We start from the raw sequence: 27,574 nt of genomic DNA, 5'->3' as shown, positions 1-27,574 counted from the left end.
ACAAATACGTGTTCAATCAATCAATCAATCAATCAATCAATCAAAGCAAACGGCATAAACAATATTAGTTTGCCTCTTCTACAAGTGCCAAGCTGTCATTCTTATTATTTCCCACCTCGGACGGAGGACAGTCTGGTGAGACCAGCGGTGTTCTGTAGTGTCGGTAGGCCAATCAGAGGCAGACGGGGCGTTACCATGTCTATGGTAGGCCAATCAGAGGCAGGCGGGGCGTTACCATGTCTATGCTTGGACGTAGAATAGATATACGCCCACCCGACAGAGAGAGAGAGAGAGAGACACACACACACACACACACACACACACACACACACACACACACATCTGAGCTATCAACAGAAGCAGAATGACACTAAAAGAACGGCGTTGGCCTGGGGCCGTGGCCCAGCGGTCCAGGCGCCCTGGCTGGTTTAGTCCAGTCTGGCAGTGTGCCGCAGGTTCGACTCCCGATCCCGACGGCCTTTAGTGCATGTCACCCCCCCCCCATCTCTCTCCCCATTTCTTGTCAGCCATAATGTCTATCCCTCTATAAAAAATAATAATAATAAAAGGTGAAAGCCACAAACAAACATTTTTAAAAAAGAACGGTGTTTACTTCATTCTTCCCATGGCTTGTCATTGTCTCCGATACTTCTGATACTTCTCCCCCCACCAGCCTACCTGGGGTAGGGAAAAAAAAGGAAAAAAAATGATAGAAAAGAAATGAAAAAAACCCAACATGAAATTAAACGTGTGCATACATTTTTTATCATGTCTGTGTATCGCCTTTTTGGAAAATTGCAGGTAGCGGAGTGTTTAACATTCTCTTGTCAAGCCTCCTCCCGCTGCGACAATAAATGGCTGTCCAGTTTCGCTCACAGCGGCAGCTGCAGATTACAAACAGCAGGAGCGCGCTGTAGAACTCCACACAATACCGATAAGGACGCGCCGTCTTAGCTCCGCCGCGCCGGCTGGCTCCTCGCCCGACACCCCGCTGCGTTCTAATATTTACCCACAACTAGAATGGCAAATGTACCGTAACTGCATTGAAATAGCCTCTTTCTTTTTCGGTACCCACAATCCCCCCCACACACACCTGGAATGGGTGTGCATTTTTCTTTTCTTTTTTGGTGTTGTTTGTATATATTTGTTTTGTCTTTGGGGACAAGAGAAGAGCAGAGGATACAGTGGAGTTGTTTTGGTGCGCGGAGAGGGAGGGGTAAATTACTGCACCGAGAGAGAGAGAGAGAGAGAGAGAGAGAGAGAGAGAGAGAGCTGCATTTCCGTCGCACTTAAACGGGGAGTTTGGGGTTGAGATGATTGCAGCGGCACATTCTGGTGTGTGTGTGTGTGTGTGTGTGTGTGTGTGTGTGTGTGTGTGTGTGTGTGTGTGTGTGTGTGTGTGTGTGTGTGTGTGTGTGTGTGCGCGCGCGCGTGCGGGGGAAGAGAAGGTACACTGCAAACACAGGAAGGACCCCCTTGACACTGCTCACAAAACAGGTTGTCAAAAATAAACTACTTTGAGCCCAGGAGTCTGCAAGTACAGATGTATAGGCCTACACACTCAGTTTATTATACAAATTGATAAATTACATGCAGGTATATGAAGATTGGCCTTGGCTGGAAAGAGAAGCATGATGGCCGCTAACTTCAACCCTCAGTGTGAGAAAACACGGAAAACATGCAAAATGGAACCCCGGGATGTCACCGTGGCCTCGTCGCAAAAGAAGTCCTCGACTTTGCTCAACTCCTTTTCCGGGGGACACTGCGTGATCGCATCAACTTTTAACCTCACATTCCACTTGAGAGACCTATTGGAATCCCCCCTCCCTCCCTCCCTCCCTCCCTCCCTCCCTCCCTAGCTCCCACACACAGAGACGCCAAAGTACTGACAATTGTCACAAACACAGGATTCCCACCAACCGAGTAAACTGTTCTGGAGCCATTGGTGCGCTCGGCCCGGGGCTGGGGTTGGTTGGTTGGTTGAGTTTTTTTTTTTTTTTTTTAGGGGGGGGGGGGGGGGGGGGGGCAGGGTTGGCATCCGTATCATAGCACGGGGCAGTCTGGAGGGGAGACGAAAGCGGCGGTTAGACCACTGCTGAGAGGAATTTGCGCTCCGCCGCCATGTCGCTCCGAGGCCAACCGTGGCAAACTGGAACAACCCCCCCCCCCCGCCAAGTTGGCCACTGGATAACACATCAACGCTCAATCAATGGCTCTCTCTCCGCCCCCCCTCCTGTGAGGTTCTGTGTAAAGGCTGTCCCTTCACCCATTGAGACCTGGCAAGCCTACACTTTGTCATACTTTTTGTCGACCTGCAGATTATTATTATTATTTCTTTTTTTCCCTGTAAAATGAGCACCCACTTGATCATACAACAACATCGTCACAAAAAGCATAAAAAGTAGCAGATCTACAAACCTGAATGTCGACACGTTTTGAGCTTGTAGATCTACTTTTGCTAAAAAAAAATTGAGTCCTGAAAAGTAACAGTTTTGGACGATATATACAGTAGCAACATGGTATTTTTATTTTATTTTTAGGCATACAAAATATATTTATTTTCAGAAAAGGAGGTTAGGATTTATAAAATAAATACACCTGTATGTCAAGTGCTTTTCCTAATTCAGTTTTATATACATGTGTGTATATGTATGTAGGCCTATGTGTATGTAAATGGTAAATGGTACATTTATATAGCGCCTTTATCCAAGGCGCTTTACATAGATTGTGCATTACATTCACCCATTCACACACACATTCATACACCGATTGCAGCGGAAGCCATGCAAGGTACCAACCAGCACATCGGGAGCAATTTGGGGTTCAGTGTCTTGCCCAAGGACACTTCGACATGTAGACAGGAGGAGCCGGGATTCGAACCGCCGACCCATGGATCATTGGACGACCTGCTCTACCTCTTGAACCACAGTTGAACCACATATGTGTATACATATATATGTATATGTATACATATATATGTGTATGTATACCTGTATATTTACTTCCTTAATGTGTTTTGATGTGACTGATGCTTTGTTATTTCTGATGTTCTTGATGTTGTTTATGATTGTTGTTTCTAACCTGTCTGTAAAGCACTTTATGTCTGGAAAGGTGCTATATAAATAAAATTCATTCATTCATTCAAGAGTGCCCCTCACTTCACACGGGTGTGATTTTTAATTTTACATTCAGTGTTTGGGATCTCAGTATAGCCACAACAACAACCTTGGTATGGTATGGGGCAGTATCTCCCTCACAGGCAAGACAGAACTTGTCATCATTGAAGGCAATCTCAATGCAGTGAGATATCGGGATGAGATTATGAAGCCAGTGGATATGGATCCCATATCTTCAGAATCTGGGACTTAATGCCATCCTCCAGGATGACAACGCTCGCCCCCACAGAGCCAGGGTCATCACAGAGTACCTCCAGAATGTGGGAGTGGAGAGGATGGAATGGCCTGCCGTGAGTCCAAGACCTCAACCCAACACTTGTGGGACCAGCGTGGACGTGCTAGAGTGACCAACAGAACCACGTTGGATGACTTGCAACAAAACCTGGTTGAGGAATGGAATGGAATCCCATAGCAAAATGTGGCTAGGTTGGTTACCAGCATGAGTAGGAGCTGCCACAGTGTTGTGGCTGCTTTTGGATCGTCCACCCTGAGTTCCCGAACACTGAGTGTAAAATTAATGAAGTGTAAAAATGGCCAATATGTGTTGTTTTTGCCTATTACTGTGGTAGAGTACAATCATCCAATCCACTAAGCAACTCAAGGCAAGGGTTGAATACGAACCTTTTGGCACATTTTCTGGGGGGCGCTAGTAGCTACACACGTTTAGCTGTGTTGCTCATTCTACGAATGCTTGATCCTTACAATCTGTACCTCGACGTAAAGGTGACTAATCAACGATTACAATGATATAACATACACTACCAATTGGTATTATTAAAGTGGAGAAATAATGGACGAAGTTTAAGTTTCCAAACTTTTTTTTTTACTGTAAATTGCATTTCTTCAAACTGTTTACGTCATAAGGACTTACATCAACACCGAACGTGAATATTACAGAGATACACTACTAAAGTGACACCATTCTTTATCAGAACAAGGTGTTTTTTACACTTCAACCTGTATGAATGAGACATCCACTATTTCTGTTTCAATGTGAATATGACCTTTGACATAGAAGAGCAGAAAAAATACATCCACACGAATAGAGGGTATGTGCGTGACATCATCATCATACCTGGAAGTTATGCGGGAACGCCTACTGAGTGGCAAAAAAAAGTAAAACAAACAACTTTCTGGCCTTGACAGCCCATACATCCAAACAGAAAAGTCCTATCTGATTCCATTAAACAATGTTAAACTCACTTTATGCATGCACATACCCTCTATTGCAGGGGTTCTCAACGTTTTTGGCCGGGGACCCCCCGGAAATGCTTTGGCCATGTCTCGGGACCCCCGCCCTGCCCCCTCCCGACCCCCAATATAAATTGACTGCTACAATAACCTTAATAATAGAGACAATACACCACAATACACCATAAATAAATACTGAAACCAGATATAATCATTAGGGAAGGTGTATGCATGTACTATGTGTACTATATGTAAACATTTTCCAGCCATTTAGTTGCAATTTTGCTTTTTTTTTTTTAAATAATTTGACGACCCACGGGTTGAGAACCCCTGCTTTATTGTATAATAAATATTCTATTGACATACTCTACCATACAGATTGGACATGATTATTTCACTATGTTTTGGCGCTTTAATATGCATGCTATTAATCTCTGGCCCTATCTACCCTATAAACATTTTCAAATTGAACCAAGTGGACCAGTATGGGTCCATTTGTTAGAGAGCCCCAAGAGCTCCAGTGGGTTTCTAACCATCAGTCATTTTGGCTGGGGGACCCCCTGCTCATAATTCCAACATCCCATGATTCCGACCATGAGGTTAGTGTGAGGTTTGTGGTGACAAAGTTCACAGCTTTAACCATTTTGAAGAAAAAGAAAAGCTATAGTACAGAAAGAAAAGTCGAAATGAAGCGGCCGTCCAGGCTTGCTTATTCAAAATCTATCTCTCTTACACGGTAGCCTTGTGCCAGGCTGGGTCTGAGCCTGCAAGCGCTCGCTCGTTCGCTCTCTCTCTCTCTCTCTCATCCGACGTTGGAGGAAGTAAAGACAAAACGCTATAATTTGCCCCAAACGGCGTTGGTTAATTTGCGGCCATGGGCATCAGTTCTAATTACTCCTCACATGCTTCGGCCAGGGTTCCAGAGCGTGGTGGTTCAAATAACGTGCGTGTGTGCCAGCCAGCCAGCCAGCCAGCACACAGTGGATTTAGTCTACTAAAATCGCATGACATTAGTAGACTAAAACTAGACACTAAAGCACTAAAACTAAGATCGAAATTTGCTGCCAAAATCAACACTGCCGACTCCTAGACCAGGCACTGTGGCTCGTTTGTCCAGGCTTTTCTTTTTCTCCTGAAAACGAAACACCTGCGGTCTCCGAGGCTACTTAACTGGATCGACGCCGGGCCCGAGAAACCGAGATTAATTTACCTTTGCAATGGATGCCGTGCCCGGCATCCCGAGATTTGTTTTATTCCCCATAATCCAGCGGAAAAAAATATATAATTAGCATGATTTAGAATTGTATGCTAATGGCCCGTAACGTTTACCTAAACATGGCCAAAATACTCTAGTCTTTATGTGCATTATGGCTCATAATCTGCTCAAAATGCGATATTCAGGGCTTGATTAGAGCTTAGTTTGACTTAGATGTGCCAAAAACTATTATTCCACGGACCGCTCACGTCTCCTCCACCACTGTGAGAACAGTAGCGGATGTTTGAACGATGTTTGACGATGGTTTGAACCGGAACCGTTTTTTCAAAAACGGCTGGCACTTTCAGGGGTAGAGCTCTGGCGCCATCTAGCTGTGAACCAGTTAACCCATTTTGACAGTTTTCTGAAAAAGCTATGTTTCTATGTCAGTCGTTCTTCGATTTTTCAAAAATAGCAGACCTACAAGCTCGTAGCGCGCCACTCGGTGGCGCACAATGAGCTTGTAGATCTGCTATTTTTCAATAGCTAAAGCATAACATAATGCTAACACCAAAAGGGGTTCCTGCCCAGAATGGGCAGGAACAACTTCACGTATCTTCATATAACTCATTAGTGAGTTGATCCTCGCTAATGCTTTATGACTATATGGTAAACTTTTTGTCTACACGTTCTGTCTTTCAGAGGAGGGCTGGGGACAGATCAGAAGCCCGCCCACCAGTGACATCTTCGATGGGGAATCCAAGCTAATACAAACTGCAGGCTTTCTATTCCTGGAAAGTTAGCATGCTGTAATAGAACTAGAAGCCATTGCTTTCACGTTAATAGCCTACAAAATGAAATAGAGAAATGATTTATAATTTTTTTGGAAGAAAAACGACTAGAGTAGAAATAGTATACCATATCATCATGGACATTAGTGAGAACCAATTATTGCGAACTAAGTGAGCACTAACTATAGAAGCTGGCCAAAACTGTCTGTCTGTCTGTGTCTGTGTGTGTGTGTCATGCTGTAACACCACCCGCCCGCCACCAGAGGGCAAAAGATTGGGAGCAAACCAATACGAACTGAAATTGGAATGATACAGAGGTCTCTGTGTGTGTGTGTGTGTACGTGTGTGTCAGACTGCCACAACACTTTGTTCACTTCCCGTGTTTACGCGTCTTACTTGTATGAAGATAGGTTGAAAATGGGTGAAGTCGCCCTATATATAAGTAACATTTTGAGGAAGATCGCAAGATCGAAACGTCAGTCATTATTATTCATACTAGCACTTGATTTACTTCTTTTTTGTTTGTTTTTACATGCCAGGGGCAAATATTGCAGTTACTCCACTACATTTATCTGACGGCTTTATAGTTACCAATTACTTTGCAGATTTAGATTACAAAACAAGGCCCTCTTTTATACTTACAAGATCACAACGTGGCATCACAATGACACTGTGCGCTTCTGAACAGTCCGACACATTTTGGAAAGTTTTGAGTACTTTTACTTTGGTAATTGGTACTGTAGCTACGTATCATCTATCATTATCATCTATCATCTACGTATGTTGATTACCAATACTTTTACTCAAGTACTTTTTTTCAAGAGTTATCTTTGACATTGTGGGATATTGCTACTTTTACTTAAAAATAATAATCCAAGTACTTGTTCTGCGACTAGTTGTCAGGCTTTTAGCATACTGCTCTGTGGTCTGCTATAGCCTCCAGAGCAATGACAGGAGAGTGAAGGGGCTTTTAGCATACTGCTCTGTGGTCTGCTATAGCCTCCAGAGCAATGACAGGAGAGTGAAGGGGCTTTTAGCATACTGCTCTGTGGTCTGCTATAGCCTCCAGAGCAATGCTTTTAGCATACTGCTCTGTGGTCTGCTATAGCCTCCAGAGCAATGCTTTTAGCATACTGCTCTGTGGTCTGCTCTAGCCTCCAGAGCAATGCCATGACAGGAGAGTGAAGGGGCTGCCATCCAGTTCCACGTTAACCCATTTAGACCCCAGATCAGATTCTAAAAATGTCTTCTACATCCTGACAGTTTTCTGAAAAAACTATGTTTCTGTCAGTCGTTCTTCGATTTTTCAAAAAATAGCAGACCTACAAGCTCGTAGCACGCGTGCAATTCATTGCACAAATGAGAATCAAATAAGAGCACTCACCACCCAACTTTAGGCCTGAACAGGAGTCTCCAGGAGGTTCTATTGTCTTGGCGATGACGAGTCATGTGGCCAACAGGTCAGGAGCCCATCTCCCGTTTCGGCAGCGCGAGGCAGCTTGATGTACACCACAAGGCCACTGAGCTGGTGACAGCCGGGATAGAGGCCGTCTGGTATAATCAGGTCACCGGTTTGCCCTTCCAGCCGGTGGAAGAAAACCGGCCTGTGTGTCAAAGTGGCGTTATTATATGGATCCCACCACAGTTCTAGGAAAGCCCCGCAGTGATTGACCAGTAGTCGCTGTGATTGACAATTCTCGTTTTTTGCAACTATGCCCAAACATAACATCAGTAAAACTATGCCTATGAACCCAACATCAGAAAAACTATACTTCAACCTAACCTTAACCTCGGTAAAGCTATGACTATACCTAAACCTAACCTAAGTCAAACCATGCCTGCCCAGGAAGCCAACCAGACACATGGTAGCCTGGGGTCCACCTATGCTTTCTATGGCATAGGCAGCTTCCGGCAGGATCTAGACAAAGCTGCACGACATGACTAATTAATTAGAGCGACAGAGAGGAGTGTGTGTGTAGGTGTGTGCTCTATGCCGAATTGAAGTGGACTCGGTCCCAGACTTTTTTTTCTCCCTGGAAATAAAAACGTCTGGGTTTCCGAGGCTAGACAATCATAATCATGCTTTAAAGTGTCCCACCCTGAGCAAGGCACTTATTCCCAAACTGCTCCCACCCGGGCGCTCATCATAACCATCAGTTTCAAAATTGTCAGTGCTGATTAAACCGAGTGCACAAACGGAACCCATTGGGTTACAAATCTGCAACAGTTCCAGTTGGTTCCAAATTATCGATCATTTGGTGGGGGACAACCTGGAACAAATCATTTACCAGACACTACCTAGTCTTGCGTATCCAGACAACTATTCCGAGTAGACGCAAACCGGAAGTCATTTTAGTGGACGGGAGCAGGGCGGTAAACAGAACAGGACGGCAGCCAGACCCAGCGACGGAAAAGGCATCAACGTTAAAATATTTAATCGTTTTACCGTTCCGTGCCGTCCAGCAGGTTTTGCCGTTGGCATTTCCTTTCACAAAAATATATTTTAAAATATCTTTAGAGCTCATTTCCTTTTATGCTAATTAACGAGCTATAAATGCTTAGATGATTTATATTTATATTAAGATAAATGTGCACGACTGTAAAGACAAAACGGAAGTGTAGAGGAGGCTCCACTTCCGCTTTATATTTTACTCATGATAGAACTTCCGTTGCTCCAGACTGTATGATGGAAGCGTTTGGAAATTGCGAATTTGCGAGAGGCAACAGCCTGGTGACGCGAGACTATAGCCACTACCAAACTCCCGAGTCTGGCTCATAGTTGAACCAGAGGTCATTGAAAATAGACAAGAATGATCATTTTAAAACCTTTAACTGAGACAAACTTGACTTTAGAATTAAGAACAATCTAAAAACAATTTCTTCTTTATTACTCCCAACACAGACAGACACCAATATTAACAGCAGTGCAGAACATATTGTACAAAACATAGAATAAATGTGGTCAAGTGGATGAAGAGACCCAACGTAACAGCAGAGAAGAACAGATACAAATCTTAAACGTGTGCGTGAGTCCTTTCTTCTACAAATATCCGGCCCATGGTCTTGTCCAACACGCAGTTGATCTCGTATGACTGCAAAACAAATCTACGCTTTTACAAAACTAAAACATATCCAAACGACTTGAGCCCTGGAGTCAATATTCTGGGCAGGTCATGGGTGAAAAATCAACATAGTGATCGGCTTTTTTTTATATACATTTTTACAAAAATGTTACAAAGTTTTGCCTTTTTTTCTCACCGCCCCAACATTTTTGAAAAAAACTAAATCTTGAAAAACGTGAAGAAAATAAATGAAAGTAGGGCATGGGGTTGTTAAAAAGCACATAGAGGTGAAGGAGGACACAGAGGTGGGTTGAGAGGGACAAGTTAGGAAGAGGCCTTCTTGGTTCGACCTCTGGGTTTGTTGGCCTTTAGTCCCGGTGTGGTCTGCGTTCCCGTCTCCGTCAGCGCGGACTTTGAGGTCACACGTTTCTTGGGGCTGGACACTTTCTTTGGGCTGTCCGTCTTTTTCACAACATTCACTTCTGTGGAGGGGGAATATATATTCATATACAGTCAGTAGTGGGAAAAAGTACTCAATTGTTTTGCTTATGTAAAAGTATCAATACTGCAATATAGATTTACTCTTACAAGTAAAAGTCCGGAATTCAAAATGTACTTTAAAGTACCAAAAGTACTCATTGTGCAGAATATCCAGTCTCTACAACAGCATCCAGGGAGTGGCAAATTTGTGCAAAATCTGGCATCAACCGGGTTAACGGTGCCGAAGATTAGCTCTACACAGACGGACGGACGCACGCACACACGGACGGAGTGCAAAACATACTCTCTCCCCATGCCTTCGGCCTGGTGGAGACTTAACAACGTAAAACTCTACCTTTCTGCTTTAGGACCTTCTTTTTCTTAATGGGGGCTCTGTCCGTTTCGTCGTCGTCCTCATCCGATGTCGCCATCTTCTTCTTTGGGGCCCTCTTTTTCTTGGCTGGAGCTCCGTCTGTCTCGTCGTCCTCGTCTGATGTCACAGACCTCTTCTTCGGGGGGCCCCTCTTTTTCTTGGCTGGAGCTCTGTCTGTCTCGTCGTCCTCGTCTGATGTCACAGACCTCTTCTTCGGGGGGGCCTTCTTCTTAACTAGACTTCCGTCTGTTCCGTCGCCTGCATCCTCCATCTTATCCGGTGTCTTCTTCTTCCTCTTGACAGCCTTCTGAAAAATATGAGCATGAGTGTGTGCGTGAGAGAGGGCGAGAAACAGCCTGGGTCATCACCATGCAGGCTTATACTGTAGTGTACTTTTGTAAAAATACATTTTTTGACAAGGACATACAAAATTTGTGGACAATAATATTATCAGAAACACAAGCGCTAGCCCTGAATGACCATAACAAGTCTGTAACATTCAAATTGAACCAAATGGACCCTTAAATTATAAGAACGGGTCCGTTCTTATAATGTAAGAACATTATAATGGTGGGAAAAAAATAAATTTGCCACAGACGAGACCAAGTCTTTGCCACCTTTGAAACCGTTGCATGGCCTGAGTTTCTCCCCAGCGTGGAATCCCTCGATTAAAAAAAAGTATGAAAAAAAAAAGGGCACGTCCCCAACCCAAACTCGGGCAGGTGCTAAGCAACGAACGGTACACAGAAAATAAATGCTCGCACACCGAAGGCTCAAATGTGACTTTATTGCAAAGCACTTTTTGGAGGGTTTGCGGACACATTTGTATGGGTCCCTTTATTTTTTGTTTCCTACATTTAGTTTCATTTCAAAATTATTATAAAAAAAGTAATTTCAAGAAGAAATAAACATTTGTTTTCTTTGATTTTCTTTTAAGAAGTAGTGGGAATAGCTGATCTACAAGTTCACAACGTAGCACAAGAGTTTGGGAACTACTGCTTTATTGCACCCAAAAAAGCAGTGACGCTTCAAGCTCAGAGCTTTTCCTCTATAAAATGAGCCGCTCTAATGTGATGTGTTGCGAGAGCTTGTAGATCAGCTATTTTCGGGGGAAGGACACCATAGTACGAACATAGATATGAATCAGGCTTTACACGACTGGGGTCCAGAGAAGAGACACTGAGGCTTCACACCTTTCCTTTTGTTTCTCCTCTTACTTTTCTTGTTATGGACCTTCATTTAAACTTCACAGAAATGGAGGCGGGGAAAAGTGTGAAGTGCTCATGAAGTGATCTGCCTGTGACGTCAAGTCGTCTACGACGCATATCTAGCCCCAGAGTTCAATAATAAAATGAAAGTTTAAAAATGTTAAAAGTACTAGACTGGTGCCCGGCTGTAGAGCACCGAGTCAGCAACGATGGAAGCTGGAGGTCCATGCCCCACCCGGCTATGCAATACCTGTTGTACCCGTGGCAGAGTACCCGTTCCACCCTTCTGTCTGTGTCCCATTTCTTTGCCCATATATGGATATTTCAGTATCTGTCTCTCTGTGTCCCTTTATTCCTATATATGGAGTTCTGTGTCAGGCATTTCCAAATATGGAGTGTTATGATGTCAGAACAGGCCAGCTCCATATATGGGCCCTGGGCAGGGGCCCTGTCCAGAGCCCGGGCAGAGGCCTTTTGTGGCAATTCTGGACAACCGTGGGTCCGACCGACTGGGCACTGCACTCCCTGTGGGGGTGTGGAACGCATGTGTCGAATTTGAAGTCGGCGGGGCGAACGCTTCTCGAGTTACGTGCATTACAGCCGTACACACAGACAGACACATGGTGCATTTATAGATAGAACAAAAAAACACTGTCTGTTGGGTGGAAATTCAAAAAATAGCAGATCGACGAGCCCAACATGTGTCGCTTTGCGCCGCGTCTCAAGCTGGAGAATCTGCTACTTTATATGCTTGTGTGTTACCCTTATGATCAAGTAGCGCGTTATTCACGACATCAATGATATGTGAAAACAATAATAGTGGTGGTACTTCTGTATGCCAGCGTGCATACAAGTTACTGCAGGCTGATCGGTACAACGGTTTGCAAAAAACGAGTTCCGGACCACGCCGTATTTGTAATAAATAAAACACTATGAATATGGTATGGATATCAAACTGGGGATCTCCTGTTCTGTTCTTTGACTATGTTCTTTGACTATATAGAAGTGTCTATTTGTACGTCTCTAAATGTTTTGATGAATTGAACAAGGTGGACCCTCTTGTAAACAAGTGTAATGCTTAATTGGGTCGTCCACTCACACTTAACAGTCTTTGTATTGAGTTTGTGCTTGAAATGTACTGTAATTCTGCAAACTGTTAATACATATTTCAATCAATCAATCAAATTTGAAATAAAAAAATAATAATAATGATTGAGAATCTTACTTAATGGGGGGAAATCAAGCCCTCTCTCCACTCCATTCATTCACCCATCCATCTATCACACTCCATCCTTACCATCCTCCATCCTTATAATGAACAAACCCCTCCCTGTCTCAGACTTGAACTATCCGTCACCCCCAAGCCCCCCCACACACACATTTTTTTCCTCCCTTCACTTGCCTTCCATTTAGACAATTGCTACCCTCATGATGGCCGCCACAGCGCCCGCTGAGGTGAACAGATTGGCGGGATAATTACATACAATAACGGGCGCTGGGGCCAGGTAACCTCTCGGCTGGCACGGGCCACCTCCCCGGTGGCACCGACCATATGTAGCCAGCAGTGCCGCTGTGTTGATGAAAGGGGGGGGGGGGGGGGGGGGGGGGGGTAGGGAGCGGGGGGGGGGGGTGGGTGGATGGGGGGGGGGGGGGGGGGGGGGGGGGGGGGGGAAGAGAGAGAGAGAGAGAGAGAGAGAGAGAGAGAGAGAGAGAGAGAGAGAGAGAGAGAGAGCGAAAGTGTAACTGGGCTAGAGAATGACGTCCATTATCTCATTTATTGCATGGTGAAATAGGGGTGCCGAATGTATCGATTTAAGCCCAATATATACAACAAATCACACCCGTGTGAACTGAGTGGTGCAAGGTCTTATATAGCCTGATCAGCTGTGGTCTGATGTAATGTCAGTGACCATAGTAACCATGCTCATTCTTTTGGGCCCCACGTACAGGTACACACAAACACGGATACAAACAAAGCTGGTTGTTGGAGTGGTTTGCACCACTCAAAAAAATAAAAATGATAATGTAATGAAATAAATCAAACTAAAATTTGGGGCATGATATTATAGGGAAAAAGTAAATACACACTTATATTACACACAATCTGAAAAGTTACCGATAATCACTGCTGTACTTAATTGTCGTAACTAACACCTACTTGATCATACTAAAGAGTCACACAAAAGCATCAAAAGTAGCTTTGCAACACAGTAACAGGGACATTTTCCGCCAGACAGACAAAATAATGGATAGCTGCCGCCCTACTGTGAAAACTAGTAGGGAATAAAGACTTATTTCAGTAGAAACATTGGAATGATGAAATGAAATGATTACTATATTTACCCAGGGGTATCTGGGCTAAGCTCAAGAACTTGTTTCCAGCCAGGCCCTGCTCATAGAACACATTTCATCGTAGTGGTTCAATGCCTTGTTCAAGGGCACTTCAGCGGTGGTAATTTTAACGTGTTGGACCGCTGATTCGAACTGGCGACCTTCCGGTATCAAGACCGCTCCGCTATCCGTTCATTCACCTACGTGTGAATGAATAATACGCAAGCACATGTAGCAAGCGCTTTTTTTTTTTTTTACCAAGACATCCACAGACGTCCTGGGCACTACATGCGGTAATTCATAGGACGTCTGTGGACGTCTTGGGCACAAAATGTGTTAAGTGAGCGGTGTAACTGTACCGTGTGGGGGTCCCGGCAACATCCAGGCCCCCAGGGGGGCTGCCCGGTTCTGGCGAGCCACCCCACGTCCGAAATGGTCGAGAAATGACAGTTACCGTGTGGGGCTCCCCAGGGGGTCCCCGCAACATCCAGACCACCAGGAACGCGCCCAGGGGGGGCGGCCCGGTTCCGGCGAGCCTTCCCACGTCCAAAACAGTTGAGTTATTGTGCTGCAGCTTTCCGTGCTCGGACACAGAGACAGACTAGCCTGATTATCAGACTGTAGCTTTCATGAAGCTTCAGTCTGACATTGTCTCCTGTCTGAGCGATTTCAAGGGGGAGGGGATTAGAATTTCCCTCAACCAGTAGCCATTGGTGTTGTTTTTCCCTCCTTCCTCTGTGTGTTGCGCTGCGTGATGACGCTGAAAACGGGACTCGGCGCTGATTGGTTGTTCGTTAGACCCACCCCCACCACCGATTCTCATTGGATAATACATTTTTGTACCGAATAAATTATAGGTTCACAGTGCAACACCAGACCAAGAGACGGAGTCCACTCAGAGAGTGGGCGGGGTCTTTGGGCTGGATCCAGGCTAGAGACAGACAGACAGTAAGTAAGTACGTACGTACGTACACACAGCGCTGCGTAATGGAGCGGGGGCACCGCTCAAAAATACTACCGGTAGTTTATCAACCAATTTCGACCTGAGACCAGATTCTACAAATGTCTTCGAAATCATGAAAGTTTTCAGAAAAAAAAACTATGTTTCTATATCAGTTGTTATCAAACTATTTCATGTCAAGGAGCCCCAGAATTATATGTAATTGGCCGCCGACCCCCCCCCCCCCCCCCCCAGAAGCAAAGATTGAGTTTAAAACGTTTTCTCTGAAAGAATGTTGGCTCACCTAAAGGAAGTACAACATTGTGATTGCCTGAGAGGTGTCACATGGGGGAACACCAATTCTCTAGAACTCTGCTAATGAGAACATTATTAATTAGTTCACAAAGCTAAATAAATGCATAAATAGCACCTTGCTTTGTGGCAGGGGAAAACACAACAGAAAAGTGAAGAACAAGGGACACAAAAGCTTGAACAAGAGGTCAACTAAATTGGAAAGCAAAAAACAAATGGGCTCCATTTTAGGCATGTCTTTATAGACTACAATTAGCGCAAGTAGCAGATCTACGAGTTGTGAGTTGTGAGCTATTCTTTGCAGCATGACCCACCGTTACCTGGAGGACTCCAGTCAATTAAGTACATAGGGTTTAACCACTTGTTCCCCAGCATCCATATTCTGACGAGTCTATATCTATTCCCACAAAAAAAAAAGAAAACTTTCCAAAACTTTTCCAGAAAGAACGCTATAATTTGATTCCAAATTTCGTGCCACGCTGCAGGGTGTGAGCTTGTAGATCTGTTATTTTTTTGTCACGTACCCGTACACATCAGGCTGCAATCTTGCAGATAGATATTTTGTTTGGAAATGGCTTTTTATTAACAAAATAAATAGCCAAAAGCAATGGCTAATGACACCTCCATAGTCGGTATGCGACTATGGCATCCAAATGACTGAAATCAGTCTTGGCGACTGAGAACTTTAATCCATGACTTTCGCAGGACCGTCCTCACCTTAGCGGGGGACGTGGGAGGGGCTCCGTTGAGCGGCGGCGCGCCAAACTCCAGCTTGCCGTCGTCCTTGGTGCCTTGGGCCTTCAGGCCGGCCTGCAGGACGGAGCGCAGCTTGTCGTACGGCGGCTTGTCCTTGAAGTCCAGCGACTTCGCCGCCTCCATGAACTTCTGCAGCTCGTCTGCATGGGGAGTTGGGGACAAACCATTAAGACCCATGAAACCAGATTCTACAACATGTCTTCCAAGTCCCGACAGTTTTCTGGAAAAAAAACTTGCCTGCTCAAACTTTTTCATGTCAGGGACCCACAGAATTGTCTGCATTTGGCCACGGTCCCACGGATCCCCCATCTGAAAATATGTTGTTCCAGGGGACCCCCCGCCCCCCAGAAGCAAAGATATGAGTTAAAAACGTTCGCTGTGATCGATAAAAAAAAAATATATATATATATATAACCTCGGTGGTTAAACTCCCTGTCGGTGAATTATCTCCCGACAATGACCACCTAGCCAGATATTATCCCTTACTTAACCAGTGGCGTCTTGGAAGCATAACATTCTGATGTTTGGTTATAGGTTTGACCAACACGGCATGTCTTCCCACTGTTTGACTTACACACCCAGACATCCTGTGATCACAGACAGAAATCGCAACAGATTTTTAACCAGACATTTATGTTATTGCATTGCCCAGGAGAGCAGCTGTGGGTTATGGAAGGGAACTTTATATATATAAACATGTCCATCATACTGCAAATTGTGTGTGTGTGTGTGTGTGTGTGTGTGTGTGTGTGTGTGTGTGTGTGTGTGTGTGTGTGTGTGTGTGTGTGTGTGTGTGCGTCACACCTGGTTTGTCCTGTTCGGGGAAACACTTGGACATGAACTCAGAGATGTTGTCCCAACTCCTGCATAGAGAAACTAAAGTTAGCATGTTACGCCTGTCAAAGGAGATCTGACAAAAAAGGATCTGAAATGGGCTTTGACTCCAAAGCCTAGTAAATTAATTAAAAAAAAATCGAGTTACATTAGCACTACTACGTTCTTGTATAGTAGCCTTGAAAAAGTAAAAAAAAATATATATTAACCCATTTTGGTCAGGAACCTCTTTTGGTGTTAGCATTATGTTATGCTTTAGCTATTGAAAAATAGCAGATCTACAAGCTCTACGAGCTTGTAGGTCTGCTATTTTTTAAAAATCGAAGAACGACTGACATAGAAACACAGCTTTTTCAGAAAACTGTCAGGATGTAGAAGACATTTTTTAGAATCTGATCTCAGGCCTAAATGGGACAATAAGAAGAAAACATTGAAAACTGTAGTTTCAGGCCCCGCTCACCTGATCTTGGAGTCCCTGACATATACAGGGTCTTGTAGTTTGTCCTCCCAGGGCAGACGGCCACACAGCCACTGTACCATACAGTATGCCATGATCTCCATGTCTCCTCTCCTACCGGGAGCTAGGGGAGGTACAAACCACATTAAACACTTTGACTGCATAACCCAGGGGTTCTCAACCCGTGGGTCGCGACCCCTCGGGGGGTCGCCAAATTATTTTAGGGGGTCCCCAAATTATTAAAAAAAAAAAAAAAAAAAATCACGATTTTTCAAAAATAGCAGACCTACAAGCTCGTAGCGCGCCACTCGGTGGCGCGCTATGAGCTTGTAGATCTGCTATTTTTCAATAGCTAAATTATAACAATGCTTAAAACACCAAAAGGGGTTCCCGCCCAAAATGGTTTAAGGTTATTGTAGCAGTCAATTTATATTGGGGGTCGGGAGGGAGCATTTCCGGGGGTCCCCAGCCAAAAACGTTGAGAACCCCTGGCATAACCCATGTTCCATGCCATTTAATCCACCCCATTCGACTGGTATCATCCATCTTATGGGCCCAGTATGTCCCGTTTATCATCCATCTTATGGGCCCAGTATGGCCATACTGGCATACTCACTGTTTCAGTATGTCATTATCAGCGATTGTCATTATCACTGATGTCCTGACGGAGGCGCGCCGTGTCCGGTGGCCTTGAGCTACTTGCGAAGGCCACCAGACCCGACTCAGCGCCGTCCGAGTTACGTCCCGATAGGCAGAGAATAGTATATATTAGTAGCCCCTAGTTTCCATGCTCCGACAATAGTTGGAAATGACACGTCCACCAGGGGGAAACCTTGACCAGGCTATGGTGAGTATGCCAGTATGGCCATACTGGGCCCATAAGATGGTATGATAACGGTCGAATCGGCTGATTTAATCCATGTTCTTCCCCTGCGTAATACGCTAAACCCGCCATTTGTTTCATGTGTTTAATTCACTTTTTTTTTAATAATTAAAAAGAAATAGAGCTGGGTTCGAAGGGCCTTTCTGTGTGGAGTTTGCATGTTCTCCCCGTGTCCTCTAGGGTAGGTACTAGGTACCCTCACAAAAAACATGCAGTAATCCTGGTCTCTAAACTGCCTCCCCCTGGCCAGCCGGGGCGCCTGATGGAGGGGAAAGGAACTGGTTGGAATAACGTGTTCCTTCCACGCGCTACGTCCAACCAGGGAAACTCCCCCCTGTCAGGCGTAAAGGAGCAACTTGGACACTCAGGCATGAAGGAAGCATGAGTTCAAGTCCGTTGCTCTCCCCATGTCCCCCATATATGGGGACTAGGTTGGCGGCGGGTGTGTAGAGCCCAGGATCACATTAGATAATTGACACAGGGGTGAAAAATGGGTTACAATTTGTCGCGGACCTGGTGCCGAGGCCGTCGCGTTATGACGGCGAAACCGGAAATCGACCAGTGCACTGGGCTGCAAGGGCTTCTGGGAAAATTAGTTCAATGCAAGTGAACAGTGGTTTTGACTGGGCTCTGCGAGCCCTCACGGCTTGTTGTTGTTGTTGTTCTACATCGAGACGGTGGATTATTTTTCGGTTCGACAACAAGCCATGGCACTATATTCAGGGGGATTTTCATGGATCAAAGGGCGCAAATACTTCGGCGTATGCTCCAAAGGTAATTAAACAATCCCTGCAGCCAGTATGTCATATATTAATATAAAGTGTTAACCCATTTAGACCTAAGGAACGCATCTGTGTCACCTCATAGCTTTTAACCACTTGAAACCATTAATTCATACTGTTGTTAGCAGATCTACAAGCTCATTGTAGACAAGCGTGTAGATCTGCAATTTGTTTTTAATTGTGAGAATGTGCCGCAAATCGTTGAATATATATTCTATCACAGAGAACGTTTATAACTCATATATTTGCTTCGGCTTCATATTTTGAGATGGGGGTCGGTGGCCAATTGCATGTAATTTTTGGGGTCCTTGACATGACAGTTTGAGAGAATCACTGACATAGAAAAATGGGTATTTTTCAGAAAACCGTCAGAAAATTTGGAAGACATTTGTAGAATCTAGTGCTCAGGTATCATCAATGGGTTCATGCATTATCTATAAATCGCCTGGTACTCACAGACTCCTTTGTGGGCATCGATGCTGGTGAACTCGATGGTGCCGTCGTGACATCTCTTGGGGTCCTCCTTGTACTCCTTGAGGACTCCCTCTGGACAGTACCTATAGGCCAGCCCATAATCTACTAAATACACCTACCAAATCCACAGAAACGCACAAACACACGCATTCACACATGCATGCCCAAATCCACCGAGACACACAAACACACGCATTCACGCATGCAGACAGACACTCTTGGTCAGAAACGCTGCTGAACATGTTCACACACACCGGCGGCCATTTTGCCCTTTACATCGTACTCGGGGGGGGGGGTTACTTTGTTAACGCTGCAATAACGTTCATGTCTTCCACGGGATTTGAACACTGGTCTCACTTATGAGAGATGATGTCATGCTCGCTCCGCCAGGGGAGATATTGAATGTATTCAGGGTAAGCAGGGCTACATGTTCAGTGTTAAGTAAAAGTAAGTAAGTCAAAGTATCAATACTGCTAGATACAAATACTCCGTTACAGGTAAAAGCCCCAAATTCTAACATTTACTTGAGTAAAAGTACAAAATCATTGAATTCAAACTGTGCTTAAAGTACCAAAAGTACTCATAATGTCCCATTTTAAGTTTTCAAATGTATAATAATCTTTTGAAAATGGCATATCTACAAGCTCACAATATAATAATGTACTAAGTTACAGTGGGACAGACTTTTGTTTATTGTTTTTTACAAAAGAATGTTAAAATATGAGAAATACTTTCATGTAATTATTTTTGTAAGAAGAGGAATGACTTTCATTCTCAAAGGTGGGCGTCTCATTTTGAAAAACAAACGACTGCTCTTGGTCTTGTAACATCCTCATACAGCACAATTGGCTACTGGTGGAGATAAAACGCAAATGCGGTATAATAAATATGAACCGAAAATTTAAACATTATGTTATAAATTTAGCTATTGAAAAATAGCAGATCTACAAGCTCATAACGCGCCACCGAGTGGCGCGCTACGAGCTTGTAGGTCTGCTATTTTCTTTTAAATCGTGAAAGTGTGCCTCACGTCTTTGAATATATATTCTTGAAATAAAGGACGTGAACCAGACAAACATTGCTAATAACTCCAGGGCAAGCCGGGCTATCAAACCGGCACGGTGTGCAAAAAAAATAAAAAGAGACCTCGCCACGCACAGAAACCCACAAGGGACCCATTTCGAAATTGTCATTTAAAAATAGCGCATTTAATAACGCCACCAACGATACATTATTAATTCCTAAATTAAATATTTGCCCCTGCCCCCGCCTTGTTTGCTCCAAACAGCTCCGTGCTGCTGCCTAATCTTCCCAACGTTTGGATGGCACACGATAACAATCCCCCTCTCTCAAGCGCACGCACGCACGCACGCACGCACGCACGCACGCACGCACGCACGCACACAGCGTAATTGAATCTAATATGTCTGATGCACACTCATACGATGGCATCCAACACCGAAATATAGCCAATCCACCATCTCACAATGCGTATTTTTATGTTTGTGCCCGAGCTGACAGACTGCTAAAACATCAGTTTAAAATATAGATTGTATTAGAATATTTTGCACTCCAAAATATGGGTCAAAAAGCATTGGTTAACACCTTATATTTTTTTTAAAACACAACAAATAAAAATATTAAAAGAGAACTTAAAAAAAACTTTAAAAAGTACGTAATTTATTGTAATTGTTGTTATTGTAATTTACGAGCTGCGTTCGCTTCCCGCGTTCGCGCGTCTTACTTGTTTAATCCATTAAATAAATGTGACCAGCGATTTATAGCAACGGAGCACTTTTACCGACGGACCGGATGTTATCCCGGATGTAGATGTAGCAGCTAAATGTAGCCAAAACACTCTTAACGGCGATCGACAACAACGGGAGGTATGATTAAATCTAACGTGACCAGCGACTGGACAGCGCGGGGAGGGGGCGACTCTCCAAAATCGATACTGGATCTGGAATGGCTCAGATTGTAGTTTAAGTTAGCAGAGGTCAAAGGAGAACTTTGGCTTCAATGGGAAGCCAACGGTTATGAATAAATTACCCTGCTAATTTCACTGTGCAGCTAGCACTGTGGTTAAATCAGGACCCATGACATGCATTCAGAATCTATGGCATTGTCTATCTTTCATTTATTTTGAATATGTCAGCAAGGCTGGAAAACGTTTTCAGAGAAAAGCATTGGTTGTTGTGAGTAATAAAGTCCCCTTCAAACTTAATTAATTTAACTGATTCACTGCACACACACTATAGATTAAAAGGTATTAATTTGTTAATACATGGGAAATTCATTCCGAATTTGATTCTTGGAGATTTCAAACATTTAGTAGTCAAGAGCACCAGCAGGCAGGTGAACAAACCAAACCACATGCAGTTTGGTTAGTGGAATTCAAAAGTAGAGTTGGCCAAAATACCACATCTTAACCCATTTGGGGGCGGAAACCCCTTTGTGTTTTAAGCATTATGTTATACTTTAGCTATTGAAAATAGCAGATCTACAAGCTCGTAGCGCGGCACCGAGTGCCGCGCTACGAGCTTGTAGGTCTGCTATTTTTGAAAAATCGTGAAAATGTGCCTCAAATCTTTGAATATATATTCTTTGAGAGTTTTCGTTTTTAACTCAAATCTTTGCTTCTGGGGGTCCCTGGAACAACATATTTTCATCGTTCAAGTCAGTTTTAAGTCATACGGGCAATCCAATGTCATTGCTAAAAGGTCTGTCGCCCTATAGCGTGCAAAGGGTTCTGGGAAATTGAGTCCCATTGTTTACAATGGCGAACAAGCAGTGCACTGAGCGGGCTGTTGTTGTGATCGCTGCTATGGAATACTTGTCATGAAAATCCACTTGAACCCATTTTGGGCGGGAACCCCTTTTGGTGTTAGCATTATGTTATGCTTTAGCTATTGAAAAATAGCAGATCTACAAGCTCATAGCGCGCCACCGAGTGGCACGCTACGAGCTTGTAGGTCTGCTATTTTTGAAAAATCGAAGAACGACCGACATATAAACATAGCTTTTTCAGAAAACTGTCAGGATGTAGAAGACATTTTTAGAATCTGATCTCAGGTCAGAATGGGTTAAAACGGTGTGATGGCTTGTTGTAGTGTAGACAAGCCACTCAGCGGTCGGTGCAGTGGCTGTTCAAAGGTAACTCTATACTTAGGCAGTCTAGGCTATTAGACAGCCGTACATTGCAGGCATTCAACCGGTTAAGAAAAAAGCATCAATACTGCAATATAGAAATAGTCTAGTTTAAAGTCTGAAATTCTAAATGTACTCGAGTAAAAAGGTACCAATGTATTGGCATCAAAAATTTACTTACTTAAAGTACCAATAGTAAAAGTACTCATTATGCGGAATGTCTCATTTGAAAATAGCAGATGTACAAGTTCAAAATGTGCCGCAATGTGGAGCATTGTGCGCTTGTAGATTTTTCAAATGGCTGAAATGTATACAAGTGGTTAATGCATGTTTTGTAATAATAATCCAAATCTTCAAATAATTGCTGTGGAGTAAAAAAAGTATTGGAGACTGGAAATGCTTCAGTAAAGTACAAATAACCCAAAATTGTACTTAAGTGTAGTACTTAAGAAAATCTACTTAACCCATTCTGGGCGGGAACCCCTTTTGGTATTTTAAGCATTATGTTGTACTTTAGCTATTGTAGGTCTGCTATTTTTGAAAAATCGTGAAAATGCGGCGTAAATCTTCAAATATATATTCTTTCACAGTGAATATTTTGAACTCAAATATTAGCTTCTGGGGGGTCCCTGAAACAACAGATTTTCTGATGGGGGTCGGCGGCCAAATACAGATAATTCTGGGGGTCCTTGACGTGAAAAAGGTTGAGAACGACCAACATAGAAACATGGGTCTTTCAGAAAACTGTCAGGATTTAGAAGGCATTTGTTTCTCAGGTCTAAATGGGTTGCCACCACTGCTCGTATGTCCGTCCCGGCTACTGACCTGATTCGGGTCTCTGTAACTCAGGACCAGGTTGGAGGCTTTAATGTCGGCGTGCACATACTCATGTTCATGGATGTACTCCAGAATGTCCAGCTAAACAAGACAAAGGGTAGAAGAAAGCATTTCTTTACGTACTATCGTACTATTTTGTACCTCCCTTGTCCCATTATCATTTTTTGAGTGGTGCAACCACTCCTATAGACAGCTATAGACACCAAGTGTCACTGTTGCACAGCCTAACACACAGACAGGATAGGAAGGAGGGCTTGTACAGTACAGTACAGTACAGTACAGTACAGTACAGTACAGTACAGTACAGTACAGTACAGTACAGTACAGTACAGTACAGTACGACTCACTTCAGACAGGTCTGATTTTTTGTTACACCGACACATCTATTCAGATCGATTTGACAATATCCACGACGCAACAGCTGATGACGTATACTGTATTATAGGAACGTGACCTACAGTAGGTGGGAAATCATGTACGCTACTTCTCACCGTCACCGTGCCATTGCTGAATAAGTGACAGAGCAATAAATCATCTTCTGTCGTCATTATAAAATAAAATAAAACCAGTGTTGATTTCGGCGACGAAAAAATGTAATGTTTGTCAACTACTTTTTTTTTTCATGACGAAAACTAAATGGAATGCAATTTCGTCAACAAATAAAAACTAGACTAAAATGTTAGGAAGGTACTAGTGGACAAGAGATCCAGTATAAGTAAAAGACAAGTCATTTGACATGCGTGTGCTTGTAGATCTGCTATTTTCAGCATGCAACCAACGCGTCGCAGCGTGGTGCGTTGGTTACATGCTGAAAATAGCAGATCTACAAGCACTTGTAGATTGGCTATTTTCAGCAAGTGTAAAATCGGTCATTACGACGGCATCAGGGCCCGCCAAAATACACTTGTCGACTAAATCAACTGTAGATTTAGTCGACAAATATCTTATGGTATTTAGTCGGCTAAAACTAGACAAACACTAAACATTCCAGGTGACTGAAACTAAATGAAAACCATTCAAGAGACCATGACTAAAAAACTAAAATCAAGATTTGCTGTCAAAATCAACACCAACCAGGCGCAGCCCGAGCTGCAGGACCAGTTTTCTCGGGAACCTCCCGCCGCTCTGTTCAAACTTCTTCTGAAGGTCCGTGCCACACCTGTCCATGACCATGAACCTGTACCTGGGATGAGGGTGGAGGAAATGGGCTTATCACAAGCAGAGCCTGGTGAATGACACAACGTGATTTACACCTAGTGGTTCTCAACCTTGAGTGGTCAAGGTGGGTGGGGTCGTGGGGCCGTTTTTAGAGCGTGTTTATTTTAATGATGAATCATTCGACCGAGTTCCAGCTTGGATCAGAGGAACTAGCGTAGAGTACTTTAACCCGTTCTGGACGGGGAAACCCCACTTGGTGTTTTAAAAGCATTATGTTATACTTTAGCTATTGAAAAAATAGCAGATCTACAAGCTCATAGCACGGCACCGAGTGCTGCGCTACGAGCTTGTAGATCTGCTATTTTTGAGTGGTGCAACCACTCCAAGGAACAGCAATGTGTTCATGTTTGTGTGTTTGTGTGTGACTATGAGCACCAGTACCAATGAGTACCAAAAGGGGCGCTGTTGTGCCTGAAACAGAGAGAGAGAGCTAGTGCTGCACTGTTGCCTGCTAATGAGAGAGAGGGGGGGTGGGGGGGGGATTTGCACCACTTTTTGAAAGGTAGTGAAAATGTGCCTCAAATCTTTGAATATATATTCTTTCAGAGCGAACGTTTTTTTAACTCAAATCTTTGCTTCTGGGAGGTCCCTGGAACAACATATTTTCAGATGGGGGTCGGCAGCCAATTACATATAGTTTTTGGGGTCCTTGACATGAAAAACTTTGAGAACCACTGACATAGAAACATGTGTTTTTCTGAAAACTGTCAGGATTTAGAAGACATTTGTAGAATCGTCCTCAGGTCTAAATGGGTTAAAGTTCAGATTCATCGTTTTCATACTACATTTTATTTCAAAGGTTTGAAAGTAGATACATAATCTTGGGAGCTCACTTGAAAATCACTATTTTATTCAAAAACTGATTGATTGATTGATTGATTGATTGATTGATTGATTGATTGATTGATTAAACAGAATGTATACAGCAACAGCAACAGAGTACAGTCAAACACTCAGTCAAAAAGAGATAGCACCAAAAACAAAGTCCTGGTTCTAAGTCCTGGTAAAGTTGTGGACTTTATCCAGATGCAGGAAACAGTGAAGCCTGACAGATCAGATATGTAGTGGTGCGCCAGTGTGTCGTGGCCAAACCTAGGCAATCTACAGGCTCACAACGTGTCGCCATGCGATGTGTTGAGGGCTTGTAGATCCGTCTAGTGTTGGTGCACAACAAAGTATAAATCAGGCTCGACTCCCGCTCAGCCTTTTGTTCGGCCATTATTTGCCGCTAAAACGGGCAACTACTATAGAGCGTCGCAGTCCCGCCCCCCTACAATGGACCAGGAAATGATTCTCCGTTCATTTTCCTCATAGACATTTCAGAAAGTATTTATTTAAAGACGTTTACGCCGCGGACAAAGCCAACTCGAGTCGTGACAAATCATGACAACAAACACAATTTTTTGGGCCTAACAAATAATTAGAAAGAAGAAAAAAACGGCAGGTTACAACACTTTCTTTGTTGTTTTTCTTCTTTGTAATTATTTGTTTGGTCCAAAATATTGTTTGTGTTGTCATGAGTTGTCACGACTCGAGTTGGCTTTGTCCGCGGCGTAACCGTCTTTAAATAAATACTTTAAGAAATGTCTATGGGAAAAATGCATTGGGTTTCATTTCCTGGTCCATGGTAGGGGGCGGGACTGCGACGCTCTATAGAGAGTATGCACATGCATGATTTCCCCCATCAGGACACGCCCCCCTCATCTACACTGAGTGGCAAAACATTGAGCAGCATGGAGTGTTGGAGTTTGGAAGCGCTCGTTGGAAATCACTCAACCGTCCTGCCGTACCACCTGTTTCTAAATGTCACATAATGCAGGAGGCAGCAAAATGTCGTGTTATTGAAAACAAGAACTTCCAAACTCTGACACCTAGAAAAATAATCAAATGCAGGGCATTTCTTGACAGAAAGTAGCTCATAACGTTTCCATGGTGGATTTTTATGAAACAAAAACGTTGCAGATAGAAAGAGGATAATTCAAGCTTTTCGTACAGCTGCAATGTTGGTGAGTTTAACATTGTTTAATGCAATCAGACAGGACTTTTCTGTTTGGATGAATGGGCTGTCAAGGCCAGAAAGTAGTTTTTTTTGCCACTCAGTGGGCGTTCCCGCATAACTTCCAGGTACGATGATGTCATGTGCATACCCTCTATTCTTACATGGTGCTTAATTACTTCTGAAACAATAACTGCGAATAAGAGACGGAGCAGCTTACTTTTTCCCTCCTTTCTCATGCTGACCAGAGCCCCAGTACTTTGGAACGCCCAGATGTTTCAGCTTATGAGACCTCGTCCAACTCTCAACTGAAGAACAGGGGGAGGACAAAGAAAATAAACTATGAAGAAAAAAACATACAAAATACACACACACACACACACACATTTCAGTCTGAAAGCGTGTTAAGAACACTTCCTCAAAACTACTGTGAAACAGACCGCAGGGTAAGCTAGATACAAGTGTTGGAGCTGGTGGGTGACGCCGGTGACACTCAAAGTAATAAGTGCAATTCCACAGGGGGCAGGGGGTGGATACGGGAGGCGCGACCGCAAGCTAATCTGCTGGCGGGACAAATATTTACCAACAACGCAACAGCCATGAATAAAATATGAGTGTTTGGTTCCTTAGTAATATAACAGTTAATTGTCAGGGGAGATTGACATTTGGATTGTTATTATATAAAATGCAAAGCTGTGGCCTCGGGGCGAATGGCACAGCCACCAGAAGCAGTGTTGGGGACGAGTCCTCCTCTGCAACTAGGTCTCCTCCGTGGCAAAGCTACGAGTTTTTCTTCTTTATTTAATTAAGAAAGTTTGAACCGCCGGTGAGAGACTGTGCTGCGTTTGTGACTGTTCTTTATTTGTTGGCTCACTTTTAATGTGCGTTCGTGCATTCGTGTACTTGTATTACTATACTTGTGAGGGGCCCCCGCAAGTATAGTAGAATTTGAGAAATAAGATATTGTGAGGGCATTTTCCTGGTCCTCAAAAGAGAAATGGCTGATTAGATGCATGACACCAGGTATGAACCAAGTGATAAGGTTAAAAACAGCTAAAACCAAAAGGTAAATGGCATTTATAAAACGGCAGTACTATGAGTGAGTGAGTGAGTCTAACACACACACACACA

The 27,574-nt window shown here is 43.7% G+C and overlaps 1 protein-coding gene across 3 annotated transcripts in view; it reads right to left on the bottom strand.

Moving 5' to 3' along the window:
* The window catches only part of LOC306942157 (serine/threonine-protein kinase VRK1-like), a 37,151-nt gene that overhangs the window by 2,220 nt on the left and 7,357 nt on the right, over positions 1-27,574 (bottom strand). The window contains exons 6-14 of one of the 3 annotated variants that reach the window (XM_079527902.1): positions 26,664-26,751; positions 24,304-24,412; positions 23,218-23,310; positions 19,228-19,360; positions 17,110-17,230; positions 16,620-16,678; positions 15,777-15,955; positions 10,251-10,572; positions 9,214-9,897 (exon numbers count right to left, since the gene is read on the bottom strand). In XM_079527902.1, coding sequence (XP_079384028.1) covers positions 9,740-9,897; positions 10,251-10,572; positions 15,777-15,955; positions 16,620-16,678; positions 17,110-17,230; positions 19,228-19,360; positions 23,218-23,310; positions 24,304-24,412; positions 26,664-26,751 — 1,262 coding nt within the window. In that variant the 3' untranslated portion in view covers positions 9,214-9,739. Of the gene's footprint in view, positions 1-9,213; positions 9,898-10,250; positions 10,576-15,776; positions 15,956-16,619; positions 16,679-17,109; positions 17,231-19,227; positions 19,361-23,217; positions 23,311-24,303; positions 24,413-26,663; positions 26,752-27,574 lie in introns of those variants that run through there. The other 2 variants (XM_079527900.1, XM_079527901.1) reach the window with 2 other exon arrangements.

The sequence above is a fragment of the Electrona antarctica genome, assembly GCF_951216825.1.
Source record: "Electrona antarctica genome assembly, chromosome: 18".
In the NCBI taxonomy this organism is placed as follows: domain Eukaryota; kingdom Metazoa; phylum Chordata; class Actinopteri; order Myctophiformes; family Myctophidae; genus Electrona; species Electrona antarctica.
This window is presented reverse-complemented; position numbering and strand designations above follow the sequence as displayed.